Below are 17,819 nucleotides of genomic sequence, written 5' to 3'. Positions count from 1 at the left end.
TCTTGCCATCAACGCATCAAAGACAAAATACATGAGAATACAACGCAATTCCTAGCAAAATATCAAGGCAACTCAAACGAGAATTCAGTGGAGGATTTTGACGAGAAATCTGGAGTTAAGTAGAATATTGGTTAAATTTTTTAATAAAATTTGGGAGTGAATTTCAAGCGATACCTGTAGATAATTCTTACAGTATTGTGAAGAATATTAACGGAATACTATAGTGAGAGACAATCACCAGATGAGTGTCATAAGGGAAATTCATAGATGGTTCTATGGAAGGCAAAAATCAAAAGAAATGCTGCGAAGGTTTCCAAATAAATGCCAAATGTTTAGAATCACCCATACAGAAAAAAAATCAACATTTCTCGATTAATTTTACCAGTTACGCCAAATCAACGATCAAATGCATTGTTTACAAAAGGTGATACGTCCCAGAAAAAGTAATCAAGATTTGATGAATAATTTTAGATAATTCATTTTTACGTCGTGGACAGAATAATAAGCTAAATTGATCGAATAGTTTCCGAGGTCTGTCTCGCAAGGTAAAAAATGAGATTTAAGTACGATTTGAGATTTAAGTACGATTTGAGATTTAAGTACGATTTGAGATTTAAGTACGATTTGAGATTTAAGTACGTTTAAGTTTAACACAAGACTAACAGTGCCTTACATTCATTCTACTATTCCACACACAACATACACAACCTCAGCGGCGCCGGTGGTGTAGTGGTAAGCGTGATTGCCTCTCACCCTCAGAAGGCCTAGGTTCAATTCCAGTCGGCGCGCCGGGACTTTCTGAGGCATAAAATCTCTGATCACGCCTTCCTTCGGACGTTGGTCCCCGGTTCATGAGTTGATGGGTCGAAAGGTAATGGGAGCTGCCTCCCTGGCGTACTCAGTACGGAAAACAAGATCGACGGAAAAGAGATCCGAAAACTTGAATAAAAATCGATTATTTGAAACCTACCAACAACTGGCGTTAAAATTCCATGGCTGTTTGAAAGCCATCCCAACAAACAATTGAGAGCTCTTATAAAACACCTGAGTTGATCAAACGTTGAATAATAGCTTCCAGAGTTGAACAAGAATGTAGTTGTATTGCCTTTTTGGTTAAACGCTTCAAAAGCTGCTTGGAGCACTCTTAAATGATTGTTTACGTTCGGTTTACCTATATGCTTTATAAGACCTACGATAACTTTTATAGCACCTTAGTTAAACTGATTCACAAGAGCTATACAGAACGTGGAATAAATGCATCAAAACAAACAATTGGGAGCTCTTATAAAACACCTGAGTTGATCAAACGTTGAATAATAGCTTCCAGAGTTGAACAAGAATGTAGTTGTATTGCCTTTTTGGTCAGAAGCTTCAAAAGCTGCTTGGAGCACTCTTAAATGATTGTTTACGTTCGGTTTAACTATATGCTTTATAAGACCTACGAGAACTTTTATAGCACCTTAGTCAAACCGATTGACAAGAGCTATACGAACATGGAATAAACGCATCAAAACAAACCATTGGGAGCTCTTATACAACACCTGAGTGGCATATGTGGCTCCCGTTTTTTTGAGTTTTCAAGATTATTTTAACGTTAGAATTTATTTTTTGCATTTAATATTGGTGGGTCGTGGACTTATACAATTCCTAAAAGTGAGTCGCAATCGAAAAATGTTTGAGATCCTCTCGGACATTGACATGTTTCGAGATCTGAAATTTAAAACAAATTGCGATATTCTGAAATAAGTAAAAATTTAATAATAGATCTAATTATGGACCTACTAAACAAAACCTTCTCTTTAACTTTCTTTTCCGGGCGAATTTTAACACAAAATTAAATGTTTCTACTATGAATGACTTCAAAATTTAATTACCTTTTCATACGTACCATAAGATTTGTTAAACAGAAACAAAAAGTTGATATATTGATAAAAATCTAACACTGCTTCTTGATTACAAACTCGGCCTACCTAACCTCGGATTCTAATTCCGTCCTAAAGCATTGAAACACAATTGGATTCTCTGAGGCCTACGGATGAAGTTATAAATGAATTCTCGATGAACATTTCAAATGGTCCTATCTGCTTTGATCGATTCTCTTCATCGACTTTCTCTTTTCACTCCACTGCTATGCAAACAAATTTCGCGCTAATTCTACGACATGTTTTGATAAATGAGGTTATTATCTAGCGTCCAAAACGTCAAATACGACAAGGAAAGGTTTTGCAGCTGAGTTATTGACGAAAGAGAAATTTGATGAAGAGAATCGATCAATGCAGATAGGACCTTACGAAATGTTTATCTAGAATTGAAAAAATGGGTTCAGTTGGAGTGCTTCTTTTGATTTTCATTGAAAAAAATAAATAAAAAAAAAGGATGTTAATATTCATACTTTGAGCTCTTGAAGACTTTGTGGGACATACCAAACATATAATTGAATCATAGATAATATGTAAATATGTGATTTTTTTTTCTGCTCGATAGGCCTGAAATGGGCTATTAGGCTCAAGTGGTTATCTACCCTATTATAATCAAACGGATCACTTCTTATCGCTTCCATTGCGATTGTTTGTGGCCCCTCTTTTTGAACGTTCTACAATGAGAAACAAGCGCTGAATGATTTATTAACTTGGTCAATTGAGAACGAAGAAGCGATGCCAGTTGATTTGAAGGATCTTATTCGGGATTTGCTAGTCTTATTATTTTACATGCTTTTGTTTGGTTTAAGTAAAGCGAATTATTTAAAGTAGCACATTCCTAATTAAAGCTAGAGCTCCGGAAAGCTACAGCAAATGAGCCTTGAAAAATAAACGCATTATTAAAAAAAATTAAAGCTAGTTACAATCCCTAATAAATAAATAACATAGACGAACTGTATCCCGTATGGGTTAACTGTCCCACAAATGGTTTGGATGATACCTGGAACACGTCGTTAAGCTCTCTTTTATGGTTATTTTTATTAGGTATACCAGTTCGATATTGACACGGTTTGATTTTGGCAACAAAACCATAAAACTGTTTGTTTTTGGCACGGAGTTCGATTTTGGCACTGTGCCATAATCTAACGGATTTAGAAAGTCATATATGTTTGCTCCTTGTGATTTCAATTTTTAATAAAAGATTATGAAGTAATGAAATTGGGTTGTTAGCGGAATGCTAAATAAAACAGCAAAAGGGTTTATCTTCCATTTAATTCCACTTAATTAATTTTGGTATCCATGACAGATACGTATTTCGACTACAATGTGCAGTCTTCATCAGTGTCATTCCCACTAAAGAACTTATCAAAATCTAACCCCCTTAAGTACTCATCCCATAGGTAAAAAAGTCAAGATCATAGGTATAAAAATGAAACTACAATGTGTTGAATCGGAACCTACCTAACTAATAAAAACCAAAGATTTAAGTAAGCTAAAGGAGAAAAATCTATACAAATCTCTAATAAGGAAAATCCCCAAAGGCTTGGTAGCCATCATAATGAAGTAATGAAATTGGGTTGTTAGCGGAATGCTAAATAAAACAGCAAAAGGGTTTATCTTCCATTTAATTCCACTTAATTAATTTTGGTATCCATGACAGATACGTATTTCGACTACAATGTGCAGTCTTCATCAGTGTCATTCCCACTAAAGAACTTATCAAAATCTAACCCCCTTAAGTACTCATCCCATAGGTAAAAAAGTCAAGATCATAGGTATAAAAATGAAACTACAATGTGTTGAATCGGAACCTACCTAACTAATAAAAACCAAAGATTTAAGTAAGCTAAAGGAGAAAAATCTATACAAATCTCTAATAAGGAAAATCCCCAAAGGCTTGGTAGCCATCATAATGAAGTAATGAAATTGGGTTGTTAGCGGAATGCTAAATAAAACAGCAAAAGGGTTTATCTTCCATTTAATTCCACTTAATTCATTTTGGTATCCATGACAGATACGTATTTCGACTACAATGTGCAGTCTTCATCAGTGTCATTCCCACTAAAGAACTTATCAAAATCTAACCCCCTTAAGTACTAAAAAAGATTAATTATTAATAACTTCTATGTCAAAAAGATGACTCCTAAATTGACTTCCAAAATAAATCCGTTCGATTTTGGCAACACTAAATATTCGGGCTTGTTGCCAAAATCGAACGGGTACTTTATCTAGATCTTTGAGGCCTCAGAGAGCCTAGATAAAAGGTAAATTACCAAGCCAGGGGCAGCTTGTTCGATTCCCGGTCTGGTAAAAAAAAAATCATTCGAATAGGAAATTTTCTCGATTTCCCTGGGCATAAAGTATTATTGTGCTTGCCACACAATAAACTACCCCGGCGTAATGGTTAACATCCATAGTGACTATATGTAATAAAAAAAAACATAATAAAATTTAGTCATGTATTGGATGGCATAAAAAGCTCTCAATTAATAACTGTGGAAGTGCATCTAGAACATAAAGTTGAGAGCCGGCAATACGTTCGCCAAAGAAGCCTAAAAAGCCTAGAAGTAGAAGAAGATGTAGATATTTGATATGTTTCTCAATTTAGTTAAGTTACTTTTAGTAACCACCGTTAACATATTCTTCGAGGACGGTTGCATGGCCCAAGATTGTAATGTACAATCGATTTTCATCAACAACACACTGCACAGCGCCTGCGGTAAATAATACAACCACCATCAAAGCAAACCACGTGCACGTTATATCGCTCTGGTGGAGGGAACCGTAATCAAATCCAGCGTGGTGTTCTTCCGAGGGGCCACCAAATAATCAGACAGGTGGAACTTTAACAATGCACTTGATAATCTAGTACTTCACCACATATCCAATCACTCTTATTGCTCTTATCATACTATTTAATCTGAGAATGTAAAATCAGTGATACACTATCTATCAGCCCCCCGGCGCGCACCACTACATGCATCAAATAGCTCACGCGCGTTTGCTCTGACGTTTTCAAGTATATCTTCGTCAGCACCTATCGTTAACGTTAGATACATTAAAGAAAAAAATGCTCCACAGCAGCACTTGTCACCCGCACTAATCTGTCGTTCCTCGTCGCCAGTAGTGCCAGTTTACGTCTTTACCATTCCTTACATAATAAAATATTATGGTCAAACTTGACCTAGTTGAAAAAAGTTCTCGCGAGTTTCATCCCGCTGTCCGTGAAAAATGCTGTTCTTGACGAGAAGTTCCATCGGTGGTGGATTGAAGCAGTGCTCATGTGCGTTGGCGAGTGTGCTGAATGGAGGACGGTGGTATTGTCAGAGTTCCGCGGGACGCTCACCCCTAGATTTGTTGGATGAAAAAATTGCTCGCAACGATATCCGACCTGACGATCATCAGAAGAAAATAACCGCGGCCTTGCAGGTCGTCTATGACAGTATTCAGAACTACAGTCCTCCGAAGGCGACCAGTGGACTGGGGAAATGGTTCAGTTTCGGAAAACCGGACAAGGTAGAAGCCCCCCAGGGGCTTTACATCTACGGCAGTGTTGGTGGGGGAAAAACCATGCTGATGGATATGTTCTACGATTGCTGCACGGTGAGTTTGTGTGGGGAAAAGGGATGGGAGAGGTGAGAAGGTAAGACAAAGCAAGGCGAGCAGCTGACGATAGTGACGCTAGTGAGGTGTGTAACGTTAATAGAGTTGACTATCATAGAAATTTTAAAGTATTTTAAATTACAATCATTGATTTTTAACAATAAAAAATAAGTAAACTTAGCAATCCTATGAATGTGCATCGAGTTAATTTGATTTCTCGCAACACACCACGATAATGACATAAATCAATGATTATAGAGAAATATTTACTGCACCAATATGTAGGTACATTTTTGTTTATCTCTCCTCTTCAGATGAATCGTAAACGACGCGTCCACTTCAACTCGTTCATGACCGACGTCCACACGAAGATCCACGAGATCAAATTGAAACAGGTCCGTGACGTGAGCAACACCAAACCGCAGCCCTTTGATCCGATCAAACCCGTCGCAGAAATCATCACTGAAGACTCGTGGCTGATATGTTTTGACGAATTTCAGGTGAGCCAATCCTCCAACGAGTCTGTCGCCTGTTGTTGTTGGCATGGTCCTCGTGAATAAATAAGAATAAATATACAAACACGCACCCTTATCAATTAGAGCTGCTTTCGCGGTGGAGTGGATTCATTTACATGATTTACAACCATTATAGGTCACCGACATAGCGGACGCGATGATACTGAAGCGGTTATTTACGTATCTGTTCAATAATGGCGTTATTGTGGTAGCAACGAGTAACCGCGCCCCCGACGATCTCTACAAGAACGGATTGCAGCGCAGTAATTTTGTTCCGTTTATTGGAGTTCTGAAGAGTCACTGCCATGTGGTCAACTTGGACAGCGGGGTGGACTACCGGACGGCAACGCTCAAAGGCGAGGGGATGCACTATTTTGTGTAAGTTTCAGATCCACTACCTTACAGACTCTGAATGATATGGAAAATTTCAGCAAATCTCAAATGGACGCAGACGGTGCCATGGACAAGCTGTTCAAGGTGCTCTGCTCGCAGGAAAACGACATGATTCGCCCGAAGACGTTCACCCACTTTGGTCGTAATATTTCCTTCGCCAAAACCTGCGGACAGGTCTTGGATAGTACATTCGAGGAGCTTTGTGATAGGGTATTGTTGCCAGAACAAAACATGATAAGATCTAGCTGATAATGATTCAATGCTAATATTGTTGCAGCCCCTTGGAGCATCGGATTACATCCAGATATCGCAATTCTTTCACACCATACTTATCAGAGACATCCCGCAGTTGAATCTGAAGCTGAAATCGCAAACCCGTCGGTTCATCACGCTGATTGACACGCTCTACGATAATCGCGTACGGGTGAGTAATTAAGAGCTTATTATTTTTGATTTCAGGCAATAATTGCCCACTTGAGCGTACTTGAGAAATTATGGCTAATCCAGGCGAATTTTGCTTCGAAATCTCGATAAATGCGTCTACATGCAAAATAAATGGCATGAACATCAGATAAAAGTGTGGATTTCATGATCGTAGCCAGATTTAAAAATAAGAGGAAGGGGGCTAAATTTGTTTGATTATAGAGGATTAAGCCAGACGTCGACAGGCTGAACGCAAATATGAAAACATTCCTCGTGTGGACGTTCTAAAGTGAGCCATGTTGATGAGAAAATAGGTTAAAAGTGATCTATTTTTGAAAACATATTAAAACCGACATTATTCGAAAAATTCTTATAAAACATAATACTTTATATCTATGAGCTTTTAGAAGAAGTTTCAGCGCCGGTAAAAATAGGTCCAACCAAAATTCATTACCCTACGTTTAAAGTTTAACGTAAGACGGCAAATTTTTCGTCATCATTTTAACTAGCAGCAGATATAGCAGGAAGCGCATTTTGCCTGCTATGGACATTTACCCCCATTTCCTTTATATAATTGTGTTTAGAACGGTTATGGATTAATTTTTATTCGACAAACTTATAAGTGATTTTAACATTCTATAACATTCCCTAGAATATATAATGAAATTTGTAGTTTATCACTTTTTTTGTTGGTTATTTGATATTACAATTACAGAACAGCTTAATATACATATTTTATTTATTACAAAGCGCCAATGCAAGCCCCTGAATATGACTGAACCGATCGATAAATTTTACACATTTGATTTAATTTATTTTTCATGATAAAACTCTCTGATTAGTTTCACTTTACTATTGATGATACACAACGTTTACTTATATGGAACTATGTATTTATCAATTCCAAACCATTTTATAGCTCTTTAGAAAATGACAACCTTCAAGTTTTCGAGCACTTCGTTCATCATTTAAAATGACAAAAGGTCTATAATGCAATCCAATTCAACAAGTCGGAAATTGTTAAACCTTATCGAAGAATTGTTCGACCTGAGTTGAAGAATTTCTCGTGATAGATTAAAAAATCGGTGCATGGAACGTATAAGAATATTCCCTTCTTTATCATACGTCCAAAGAATTAGTTATTTTCTTATGTTATATTTTCAAAAAAGGGAATGTTCTCTTCTTTATCATATACTAGCTGAGTGTGCCCGGCCTTGCTCGGGATTCAATATTAGCTTGAGTTTTCGCCAATTAAAAAACCATGCTTTATTCTACGTAGCCTCCCTCCCCCTCTTCTTTGGGGGCGAACCAGCCTCAGGCTGAAAGCCTCCTAAATAAAGATAAATCAATCAATCAATCCCTCCCCCTCTTATCCAAGGGGCTACCCTATGACCTCCACATGCCAAATTTGGTTCCATTTGCTTGATTAGTTCTCGAGCTATGCAAAAATTCTGTTTCATTTGTATGGGAGCCCCGAACCATCATAAGAACCTTTCCCTGCCCCAAAAACCCCTGCATACAAATATTCAAGCCGATCGGTTCAGTAGTTTCCGAGTCTATAAGGGTCAGACAGACAGAAATTCATTTTTATATATACAGATTCAACGAATTAATTATGTTGTCTTTTATATATTAACAGAAGGGAATATTCCCTTCTTTATCGTTTATCCAAAGAATTAATTATTTGCTTTTCTTATCCATTAAGGTCTTCTAAAACCCCTTAAACCATTAAGAAGTTTTTCTCTTCTTTTTATATACGCGAAAGAAGACTCCAGGAGTGACGATGCTGTCTAGAATGAACTTAATTCTCTTCTACCAGGGGAACAGTTCAAAGAGACGTTAATAGACGGATGCGGAAGCAGGAGTGACGATAATAAACAAAAAAAGTCAATCTAATACATGGCATACTTTTCCGAGGGGGACGACTCTATCTACGATGCAGGAAATATTGTGTTTTGCTGTGGCTAGCTGCGCGTACGCTGAGAAGATAGAAAGAAGATTTATCACGATTTTCCAAATTTCCACGATCCTGCAAAAAGATGATGCGCGATGCAAGTAGATGCGAGAAATGAAAGAAGATTTTTCGAAGATTTATTCGCTAATGTGAGATTTTTTGAGCATCTAGAATTGAGATTTAGATGTGTCGCCCCCCTCGTACTTTTCTGGGGAATGGTACATTCTGGGGATTAGTGCATTATGTGGAATGAGATTCTGAGGAATGACCGAAAATATCCATATCGTAGGATTTGACAGCTTTTCAGAAAAAAAACGGCCGCCATCTTGAATTCCAAAATGGCGTCAGACATCAATTTTCGGGATGTACACGTCGAACCAGTTCCGAAAATATCCATATAATAGGGAATTTGATAGTTTTTCTGAAGTCAATGGCCGCCATCTTGGATTCAAAAATGGCGTCAGACCTCGATTTTCGGCATCTACCCGTCGTCCCCGTTCCAATAATACCTATATTGTAGAGTATTTTACAGATTTTCTGAAGTCAACGGCCGCCATCATGGATTCAAAAATGGCATCAGGCATCGATTTTCGGAATGTAGGCGTAGTCCCCGTTCTGAAAAATACCCACATTTTAGGGTATTTGACAGATTATCTGAAAACAATGGCCGCCATCTTGGATTCCAAAATGGCGTCGGACATTGATTTTCGGCAGCTTCCAGTCGTGTCCGTTCCAAATATACCCATCACTAGAAATCACTTAGATACTTGCAAACACGAAGTTCAGCGCCAAGATTCAAGCTACTTCGAGTCAGAGGTGAAATCCCGTCAAAACAACACAATTCCAGTTATTTCCGTCTTGTTATGTCTTGTATGCAAAGCGACATGCATTTATTAGAAAACGACCAGCGGCAGTTTTGTCGCGACAGAATCGAAGAATGACATGACACACTTTTTTCGTCAATAACCAGGTAACCAACAGTTTCCGTCAATCTTGTCCTCCGACGTACGTGAAACAACTAAGTCGTTCTGGAAAACGTCACGCAACAGATGTTTCGTGACCAAATGAGAGAAAGACAACCCAGACAACCAGAAGTCGTATAATAATGTACAGACAGTATCGTAAATTGCTACAGTTTTAGTCAAAACCGCATATAAGCATGGCATACCTCGTATTATGTTTAAGTTAAATCGTATAGAATGCAAATTTCCGACCAATATGCGATGACTCATTTTTCCATCGTACTGTATCACAAATTAAATCGGATTACATCGTAAGACTTTTCAAAATGAATTTGTGATTACAGATTAAATCGTATATGATGTTAAATCAACTCGTTTAAAATTAAATTAAAATATGCATGTATATGGCCTCCACTTTTGTACGTATAAGCAATTTCTTTGCATTATATACGAATTGTTTGTTTGTATATCACGAAAACAACTTTGAATATACGTGCATTCTGGTTGTCTGGGAAGAATAGAAAATGTTTCGTTGAGAGACAGTCCAGTAGATCAGTCTTTCAAGCAGAAATTTGTTGCATCGTGCTTGTCAGATGAGCGTTGACTTTTTTTGTCTTTGTTACATAGTTTATTGTCATGAGGTTGACAATTTCCTAGCCTGGTTCAAAACTGTTACATTAAATTCAGGAAAATTGCAGGAACTTATTAGAAGTTTGAAGATTTTAAATGATGAAGTCTAAGTTCAAAGATGTTAAGGGAAGTTACGTGAACTTTGTGACTTTCTGAGAATTTCAAAACAGCTCCATGAATAACAGAAAAATTGCGAGAACTTCAGGAAAGTTCTGAAAGCTTCAAATATATTTCGAGAATTTTAAGACGGTTAAAACATAGAGGTAACTCTAAGACTAGAAGGTCCCGAAGAAACGTGCTCCACTTTTTGGCTCAGCTCTGGTACTCTCTTCGATCCCAAGCTAATCGATTCACCCCTCAAAACATAGGAAAATCCACTAACCCCTCATTTTATCTGTCAAACTTTCATAGTGAAAGTCGAAACAAACATAGTGTAGTACTGGAATTTATACTATTTAGAATGGGGCACGTTAATCGATTTGCTTGGGACCAATCGGTTAGTCAAGTAGTGAGCCAATTTAAAATCGATAGTTTCGTATTGATTGTTGGTTAACATTCGAAAAAAGAGAGAAATTTCAAGAATTTCAAGATATTCAGAGAACATCAGGGAAGTTAAAAGAACTCAATCAAAATTTCTGAAACTTTTGAGAAGTTTCAATAACTTCAAGGAACTGCAAAAAACGGTGGGATATTAAGAGATTTTCAGGACAGTTTCATTGATTTCAGAGCAGTTCCAGAAATATCCTCAGAAAAATAACGAGATGTTCAGGATAGATAAGAGAACTTCAGGGGGGTCCACACTTGTTTTAAAAACTTTAAAGAAGATCCAAGGAATGAAAGGAAATACCTGGGATTTCGGAAAAAAATTCATGGACCTGCGGGATAATAAGGTAAAATTTGAGAACATCTGTACAATTTTGGGCGCTTCAGAGAAGCTTTAAGAACTTCAAGGTGGTTCCATCAGCTTCATGGAAACTGCATGAACTTTAAGTCGTTCTAAGATTGTCAGGAATGTCAAGAAAACTTCAGAGAAATCCAAAGACCTCAGACAGTTCTTGAGATCTTCAGACAAGCTCAGAGATCCTAAGGGCAGTCCCAATAACTTCAGGAGAGTCCAGACTTTTGGGGATGATCGAAGATCTGTAAAGGATAATTTATATATATATTCAAGAAAGCTCCATGAAATATCATGAGAAATTTAGAAAACTTCATACATATTTAGGACTCATAACAGAAGTCCAAAACATTTCAGGGAAAATCTTCCAGTGTGGAACTTAATGTGAACTGCACTAACTTTGGAATAGCTAGTAGATCAGAGAAGGTCAGAAAACCTCAGTTCAAATAACGTAACAAGAAAGTCAGGGAATTTCCAAAAACTTCAGCAAAGTTCTGTGATCTTCAGAGAAGTCCTAAGAACTTTAGAGAAATTTTTAGATTTTTAGGCAGCTTCATTGTTCTTTTTTTCTTTTTTTTTACTTTACAGAGTATTTGAAGGATGAGTAGAGATCTTCAAAGCAGTTTCGCTAATTAATTGCAGGAACTTTCAAGAATTTCCAGGAAGTTATAGATAATTCCAAAAACCTCAGGAATATGTCCAAAATTTCAGGAATAGTGCGGGTTTTTTAGGGGAATTCCATCAATATCAGGAAAAGTTTTGAAGCGTTAAGGAACTTCTGAGAAGTTCTTGATAATTTAGGGAACATTGTCATGGAGGAATGAAAACCACCGACAAACCGACATGAATGACCATACAAATGACAATGAAATCTCTGATCAAAGCACAGAACTGGCATCTGCCGCCGTGTTCGCGGAAAATGTTTATCCTAGCTACGAACACGCGTACAATTTTTTTGATTTATTTCGTGTCTAATCTATTCCGGACAAATTATGTTTAACTAGATTTTAAAAAATCTATGGTTTTAACAGATAGGATCGCTGCACATTTGAATCGACCGTTATGCATTTTCGATCAAGAGTTAAGTTTAAGTTTCATGTCGATTTGTCGGTGTGAAAACTACATGTAAGTCAAGAGAAGTTCAGTGAAGTTTGGAGATTTTAATGGAAGTTCCATGATCTTAACTTTCGAAAACTCTAGGAAATTTAAGAACTTCTGGATGGATTAATGAACTTCAGGAAAATCGCAGGAACTTTTCAATTGTTCTGAGAAATTAAGAAAAGTCTTGAGAAATTTGTTTCAGCCTAGAGATTTTTAGAGCCAATAGAGTACCAATAATTTCAGAAATGCATCGAAAAATTCTGAAAAGTCTTAAAATATGAGATGTTTGGGTTTCGATCTTCATCAGAGCTAGCTTTAGTATGTATTTTGCATTGCAATTGCAAGAAGCATAAATCCGGGAGTTAGAAGGTGACAGCTCTATCGCTACTCCAAAAGCCCATTTCAAGAACGCAAGCATTTCGAAGCTATTTTTTGTATACGATAAGCCCCGCTCCAATACATTTCAATGTGGGAATCATTAATAATGTACTGGACCTTTCAACCAAGCTGTATTGCTTGATTGACGCGTATTTAATGAGTCGGAAATGTTTGTAGTATCACTAGTACCAGTACTAGTACTCGGAAATTAAGTATGAAAATATTATAAAGAACAAAATGGAACGAACTCACCAAATCTGGCCAAGTGAACGCAACAAGCTGGCCTGATGTGTTAGAGGGGAAGTCGCAATTGTAGACAGGTCACTTCACAGGGTAATCCGGTTTGTGGTAGAGTTTGCACGGAATGTCCCGAATGTAGTCTTGAAACACCTCTTGGCAGTCCGGCACAATCCGCAAACTGTGGAACTCGATTCAGGAAATTCATGTATCCGTTCGTCACCAATATCACTTTACTGTTAAAAAAAAAACAATCCGGAACAACACAAAATCCAAAAATCTGACTTCCATCTACAAGCACAGCACTCTTCGATAAGTCATCAGGACTTTTTTTTAGTAGATCGAGAAAAAAAAAATTGTGCTGAACGAAAGATGATACAGCTTTATTTCTCATGAAGAAGGTCAAAGGTCTGAAAACTGAAACGTCAGACATCGAATATCGTAGCGTTTTGATCCACCGTTAAACTGAAAATCCAATACCTAAAAAATAGTATTTCAAAGTTTTGCTGATTGCACTGATTACAGACAAATTTTACCAGCACTCTAGTTTTCTGTGTGCTTCCCTTAATAAGAATTATGGACGCATGGATTTGAGATGAGCGGGAAGCACATATGCAAAATAAGTGATCTTAAGTAACCAGTTCTGAATTTACCATGACATCACTGTTTGTACATTTCTGTGTTTGAGAATTTATTCTCATATGAGACAGGTTGCATTGAATTTGCTTCACATGTTTTGAAATTAAATAATCCGGATAATAGAATATTCAAAGAGATTGAATAAATATATGATTTCTTTATCATAGTCGCTTGAACATTTTTAGGTTATTCGTGACTTTTATGGGATACCAATTTTAAGGAGTGACCTTAAGCCTAAGAGAACAGCAAGACGGACTCCCTGAAATAAATTTTTATTCTAATTTTTTTCGATTTATTTTCTTAAAACCCCTTGGTACCAGTAATTTACCGGTGTTACTGAACCTCTCAATACCGTAATACCGGTACTCTTAAAATGGATCCGGTACTGCCAACCCTAATCTAGATCATCAACATGTTATATATATTAATTCTTATCTTACTCTTTTTCTACAAAATAGGAGTATTATAGAGCAATTCTGTTCAGTAAAAATTATGATTATCTCTTAACAGTTATTTTTGAACCCGTTTTTTGTTTAAGTCAGGGGTGATATTTGAAGTGTTTTATTTTTTAAATAAACGGGAAAGAACCTGGAATTGAAAAATTGCCTTTGAATGGGCACCCTGGTTTCAGCGAGAATTGGTCAAAAGATTTCATTCACTGTTTGTTTTCAACACATTCGAGACAAGCTTATGACACTTTGGAGGCAAACCCAGAAATGTTAGGAGGTATAGGGTATACGTCCCTAACCTCGGTCTAATATGCAGCCATAGATTACGTTTTTAATCATAACTCATCAATTAATTTACCTGCAAACGATATTCTACTGCTAAATGGTATGCTTAGATATGCTTATCATGTCGTTTGCTATCAGGAACCGCAAAAAGTTGAAAAACTTACTTTTTTTAAGACAAAAACTCACCAGGGAAATGTATGTAATATCGGTCTATTGTCCCCAAATTGGGTCTATTTATGGATGCAACTTCGTCCTATCCTGTTTGATTCTCAAAAAAAACGCTCTTGGTAACGTTTTCTTATGTATTTTTTTTTATCACTATCACTGTTAACTTAATACTCTTCATTCCTCAAAACATTTCTTAGAGAAAATTTTACGAAAACTACATTAAATCATGAAGTAATGAAATTGGGTTGTTAGCGGAATGCTAAATAAAACAGCAAAAGGGTTTATCTTCCATTTAATTCCACTTAATTAATTTTGGTATCCATGACAGATACGTATTTCGACTACAATGTGCAGTCTTCATCAGTGTCATTCCCACTAAAGAACTTATCAAAATCTAACCCCCTTAAGTACTCATCCCCTAGGTAAAAAAGTCAAGATCATAGGTATAAAAATGAAACTACAATGTGTTGAATCGGAACCTACCTAACTAATAAAAACCAAAGATTTAAGTAAGCTAAAGGAGAAAAATCTATACAAATCTCTAATAAGGAAAATCCCCAAAGGCTTGGTAGCCATCATAATGAAGTAATGAAATTGGGTTGTTAGCGGAATGCTAAATAAAACAGCAAAAGGGTTTATCTTCCATTTAATTCCACTTAATTAATTTTGGTATCCATGACAGATACGTATTTCGACTACAATGTGCAGTCTTCATCAGTGTCATTCCCACTAAAGAACTTATCAAAATCTAACCCCCTTAAGTACTCATCCCCTAGGTAAAAAAGTCAAGATCATAGGTATAAAAATGAAACTACAATGTGTTGAATCGGAACCTACCTAACTAATAAAAACCAAAGATTTACATTAAATCACTCAAGTTAAAAATTAAAAATTAAAAATTTCGCTTATCGTCTTTCGACCGCAGAATATCTAAATCAAAACATTGTGATGTTCATTATACAGATTTGGCAGAAAAAATCTCCCTTCCTGTTCGTTCCTTATCATCCAAATGCAAACCACATTGTTGACGTTACTCTTATTGCTATATGCTGTCAAATGAATTTCATGGGCCAAAGTTAGGAACATAGAAAAGAAATGTGTCCCTAAAGTTGGGTCCATGATTTACTTGTGAAAACGTTGTTAAACAATTAAAATAAACATAAAATATTCAAACAGTAACTGTGAGTTTTACGTCTAGTGTGTATTATCAGGTAATTCCATTCAATAAATGCCATAATCAGGCCATTTGATGATCGTCAGTGCAACCTTCCCATCTTAACCTTAGAAGTCATGGCGGCTAAAAACTCCGAACAGAGTGATATTCTCAACCAGTTTTATTACTTACGAGAGCTGAAAATGTATTGAAATGTTGTGATATAAATTGATTTGTGTGTGGTACACATTTATCAATCATCAGTGATCAATATTTTCCTTATTTTTTGTGTAATATTCCTTAATTAATTATTTATTTGCGTGATAGGCCGAATGAAAGGACTAGACCCACATTACATACCGTAACCCTACCTACTTCTGAAGGTTTCAATGAAAATGAATTAATATCCGATAGCGTTGCCACTATTTTGGTTCTTTTGCCATACCACTTCGATTTTTTTATTACAAATCTCAGAAACTAAAAAGATTTCGTTCAGGAAATTGTAATCACCAAATTTCACCTCCAAGTTTTCTCGGATTGCCGTAGGGGTAATCTACAGAATACAGGACTGCAGGACAAAATCTACAGAACAATACATGAAAGTTCTTCAGAAATATTTAGAAAACTTCCTGAATATACCCCTGAAGTTTAGAAGATTTAACATCAGACTGCTATGCTGCCTATAATCCCGTATCAGTCCCATATGGAAGAAGTAGGCATTGAGAAAATAGCAGTTGAAGTTACGAAGTGCAATTGAGTTCTCCAAGAAGGATCTCACGAACACTACACTAATAACATAATTTTTCTCACACTAGCGTATACTGTCATGTGCACGGTAAGAATCAAACTTCCATTTATGATTAAAAGTGAACCCATTGTCAATCAAAGTGGTACTACTAATTAATGAGCAATTTATTATGCCAATTAAGTAGTAACTGTTAGCTACTGTTAGCAGCAACTCATTGTTGTTAAAATAATTTACTCATTAATGAGTAAAGCCGCTTTTATTAAAAATGGGTTAACTTTTACTCATAAAAGGGTATTTGACTGTTACCGTGCAAGCGTAGGGTTTGTTTTCGTTTTGTTGCTTATTTTTACTTTAGAATGACAGTTCTTACAGCAAACAAAAAATTTCTCACAGCTAACAAAAAATTTCATCTCACTAACACACGCAAATCGCACCAATACGAACCCGCCTGGAGAGGACTATTCATAGTAAGATATATTTTTCAACTTGAAATCAGTTACAATGACGATAGCATGTTTTATTATATCAGCGAAAAATATGGCGATCCAAAAAGTAAAACTGTAACTTGACCTCTGGACGATTGAATTTCAGGATGGGATTGATATGCGATTACTTTGCTTAATGAGACAAACTGACTTGATGTTGTTTTGACATTTTTCACGATCAAAGCCCGTAGTTTTATCACGCAATATAAAAGTAGATACCAATTGATAGTGGATAGCGTTATCTTAAAATTGACGAAAATCCATATGGGACTGATATGCGATTATAGGCAGTATAGTTCGGATGTTTTTGGATGTGCCTTTACATCCTTGTATAAGAGGCATGATCTGAAAAACCTTTCATTCCAAGTCTAGCAGAAACTATTGACATAGCAAGATGACCATCAAAATCAAACCAAATCAAAACTAAAAGATACTCGATCATCTTTATATCATCCATTCTTCATTTCCAGTTGGTCGTCTCCTCGGACGTCCCGTACAAAAGCCTCTTTTCGAACGATAAACCCGATGACCTGCACACCTCGGACGAACACCGGATGCTGATGGACGACCTGAAAATCACCAAAGACTCGACGGACGCCTCGTCCAACATCTTCACCGGCGAGGAAGAAGCGTTCGCCTTCGAACGTACCGTTTCCCGGCTGGCCGAGATGCAATCGGCCGAGTATTGGTCCCTCTGGGAAAAGCACCGATAGGCCCGCGCTTATGTACTTACTGTATGTTGTTGTGTGTATTTATATGCACAATTAGCCTACCTGTCGTTTAATAGAATAACAAATTGTTCCATCGTTGATGCGCACATTGTGTAAATATATTTATTTGAGCAACATTCAATAAAGCAAGAGAGTCTATACGGAAGCGTTT

The 17,819-nt window shown here is 36.7% G+C and overlaps 1 protein-coding gene across 1 annotated transcript; it reads left to right on the top strand.

Annotated features, from left to right (window-relative positions):
* Positions 1-5,002: 5,002 nt before the first annotated feature.
* LOC135700895 (putative ATPase N2B) lies at positions 5,003-17,797 on the top strand. Its single transcript, XM_065221562.1, has 6 exons — positions 5,003-5,522; positions 5,837-6,022; positions 6,174-6,415; positions 6,469-6,640; positions 6,708-6,854; positions 17,408-17,797. The coding sequence occupies exons 1-6, from the start codon at positions 5,151-5,153 to the stop codon at positions 17,648-17,650; spliced, it is 1,362 nt and encodes a 453-aa protein (XP_065077634.1). The 5' UTR covers positions 5,003-5,150; the 3' UTR covers positions 17,651-17,797.
* Positions 17,798-17,819: the final 22 nt, after the last annotated feature.

Source organism: Ochlerotatus camptorhynchus, unplaced genomic scaffold (genome assembly GCF_037179485.1).
Source record: "Ochlerotatus camptorhynchus isolate MF236.1 unplaced genomic scaffold, CSIRO-AGI_Acam_v1.1 ptg000144l, whole genome shotgun sequence".
Taxonomy (NCBI): domain Eukaryota; kingdom Metazoa; phylum Arthropoda; class Insecta; order Diptera; family Culicidae; genus Ochlerotatus; species Ochlerotatus camptorhynchus.
Note: the sequence above shows the minus strand (reverse complement) of the source record. Positions and strands in the feature narration are given on the sequence as shown.

Coding starts and splice junctions, on each gene's coding strand:
- LOC135700895 (XM_065221562.1), top strand. CDS start 5,151: ATGCTGTTCTTGACGAGAAGTTCCATCGGTGGTGGATTGAAGCAGTGC. Junction 6,416..6,468: donor GAGGGGATGCACTATTTTGT/GTAAGTTTCAGA, acceptor GGAAAATTTCAG/CAAATCTCAAATGGACGCAG. Junction 6,641..6,707: donor TCGAGGAGCTTTGTGATAGG/GTATTGTTGCCA, acceptor ATATTGTTGCAG/CCCCTTGGAGCATCGGATTA.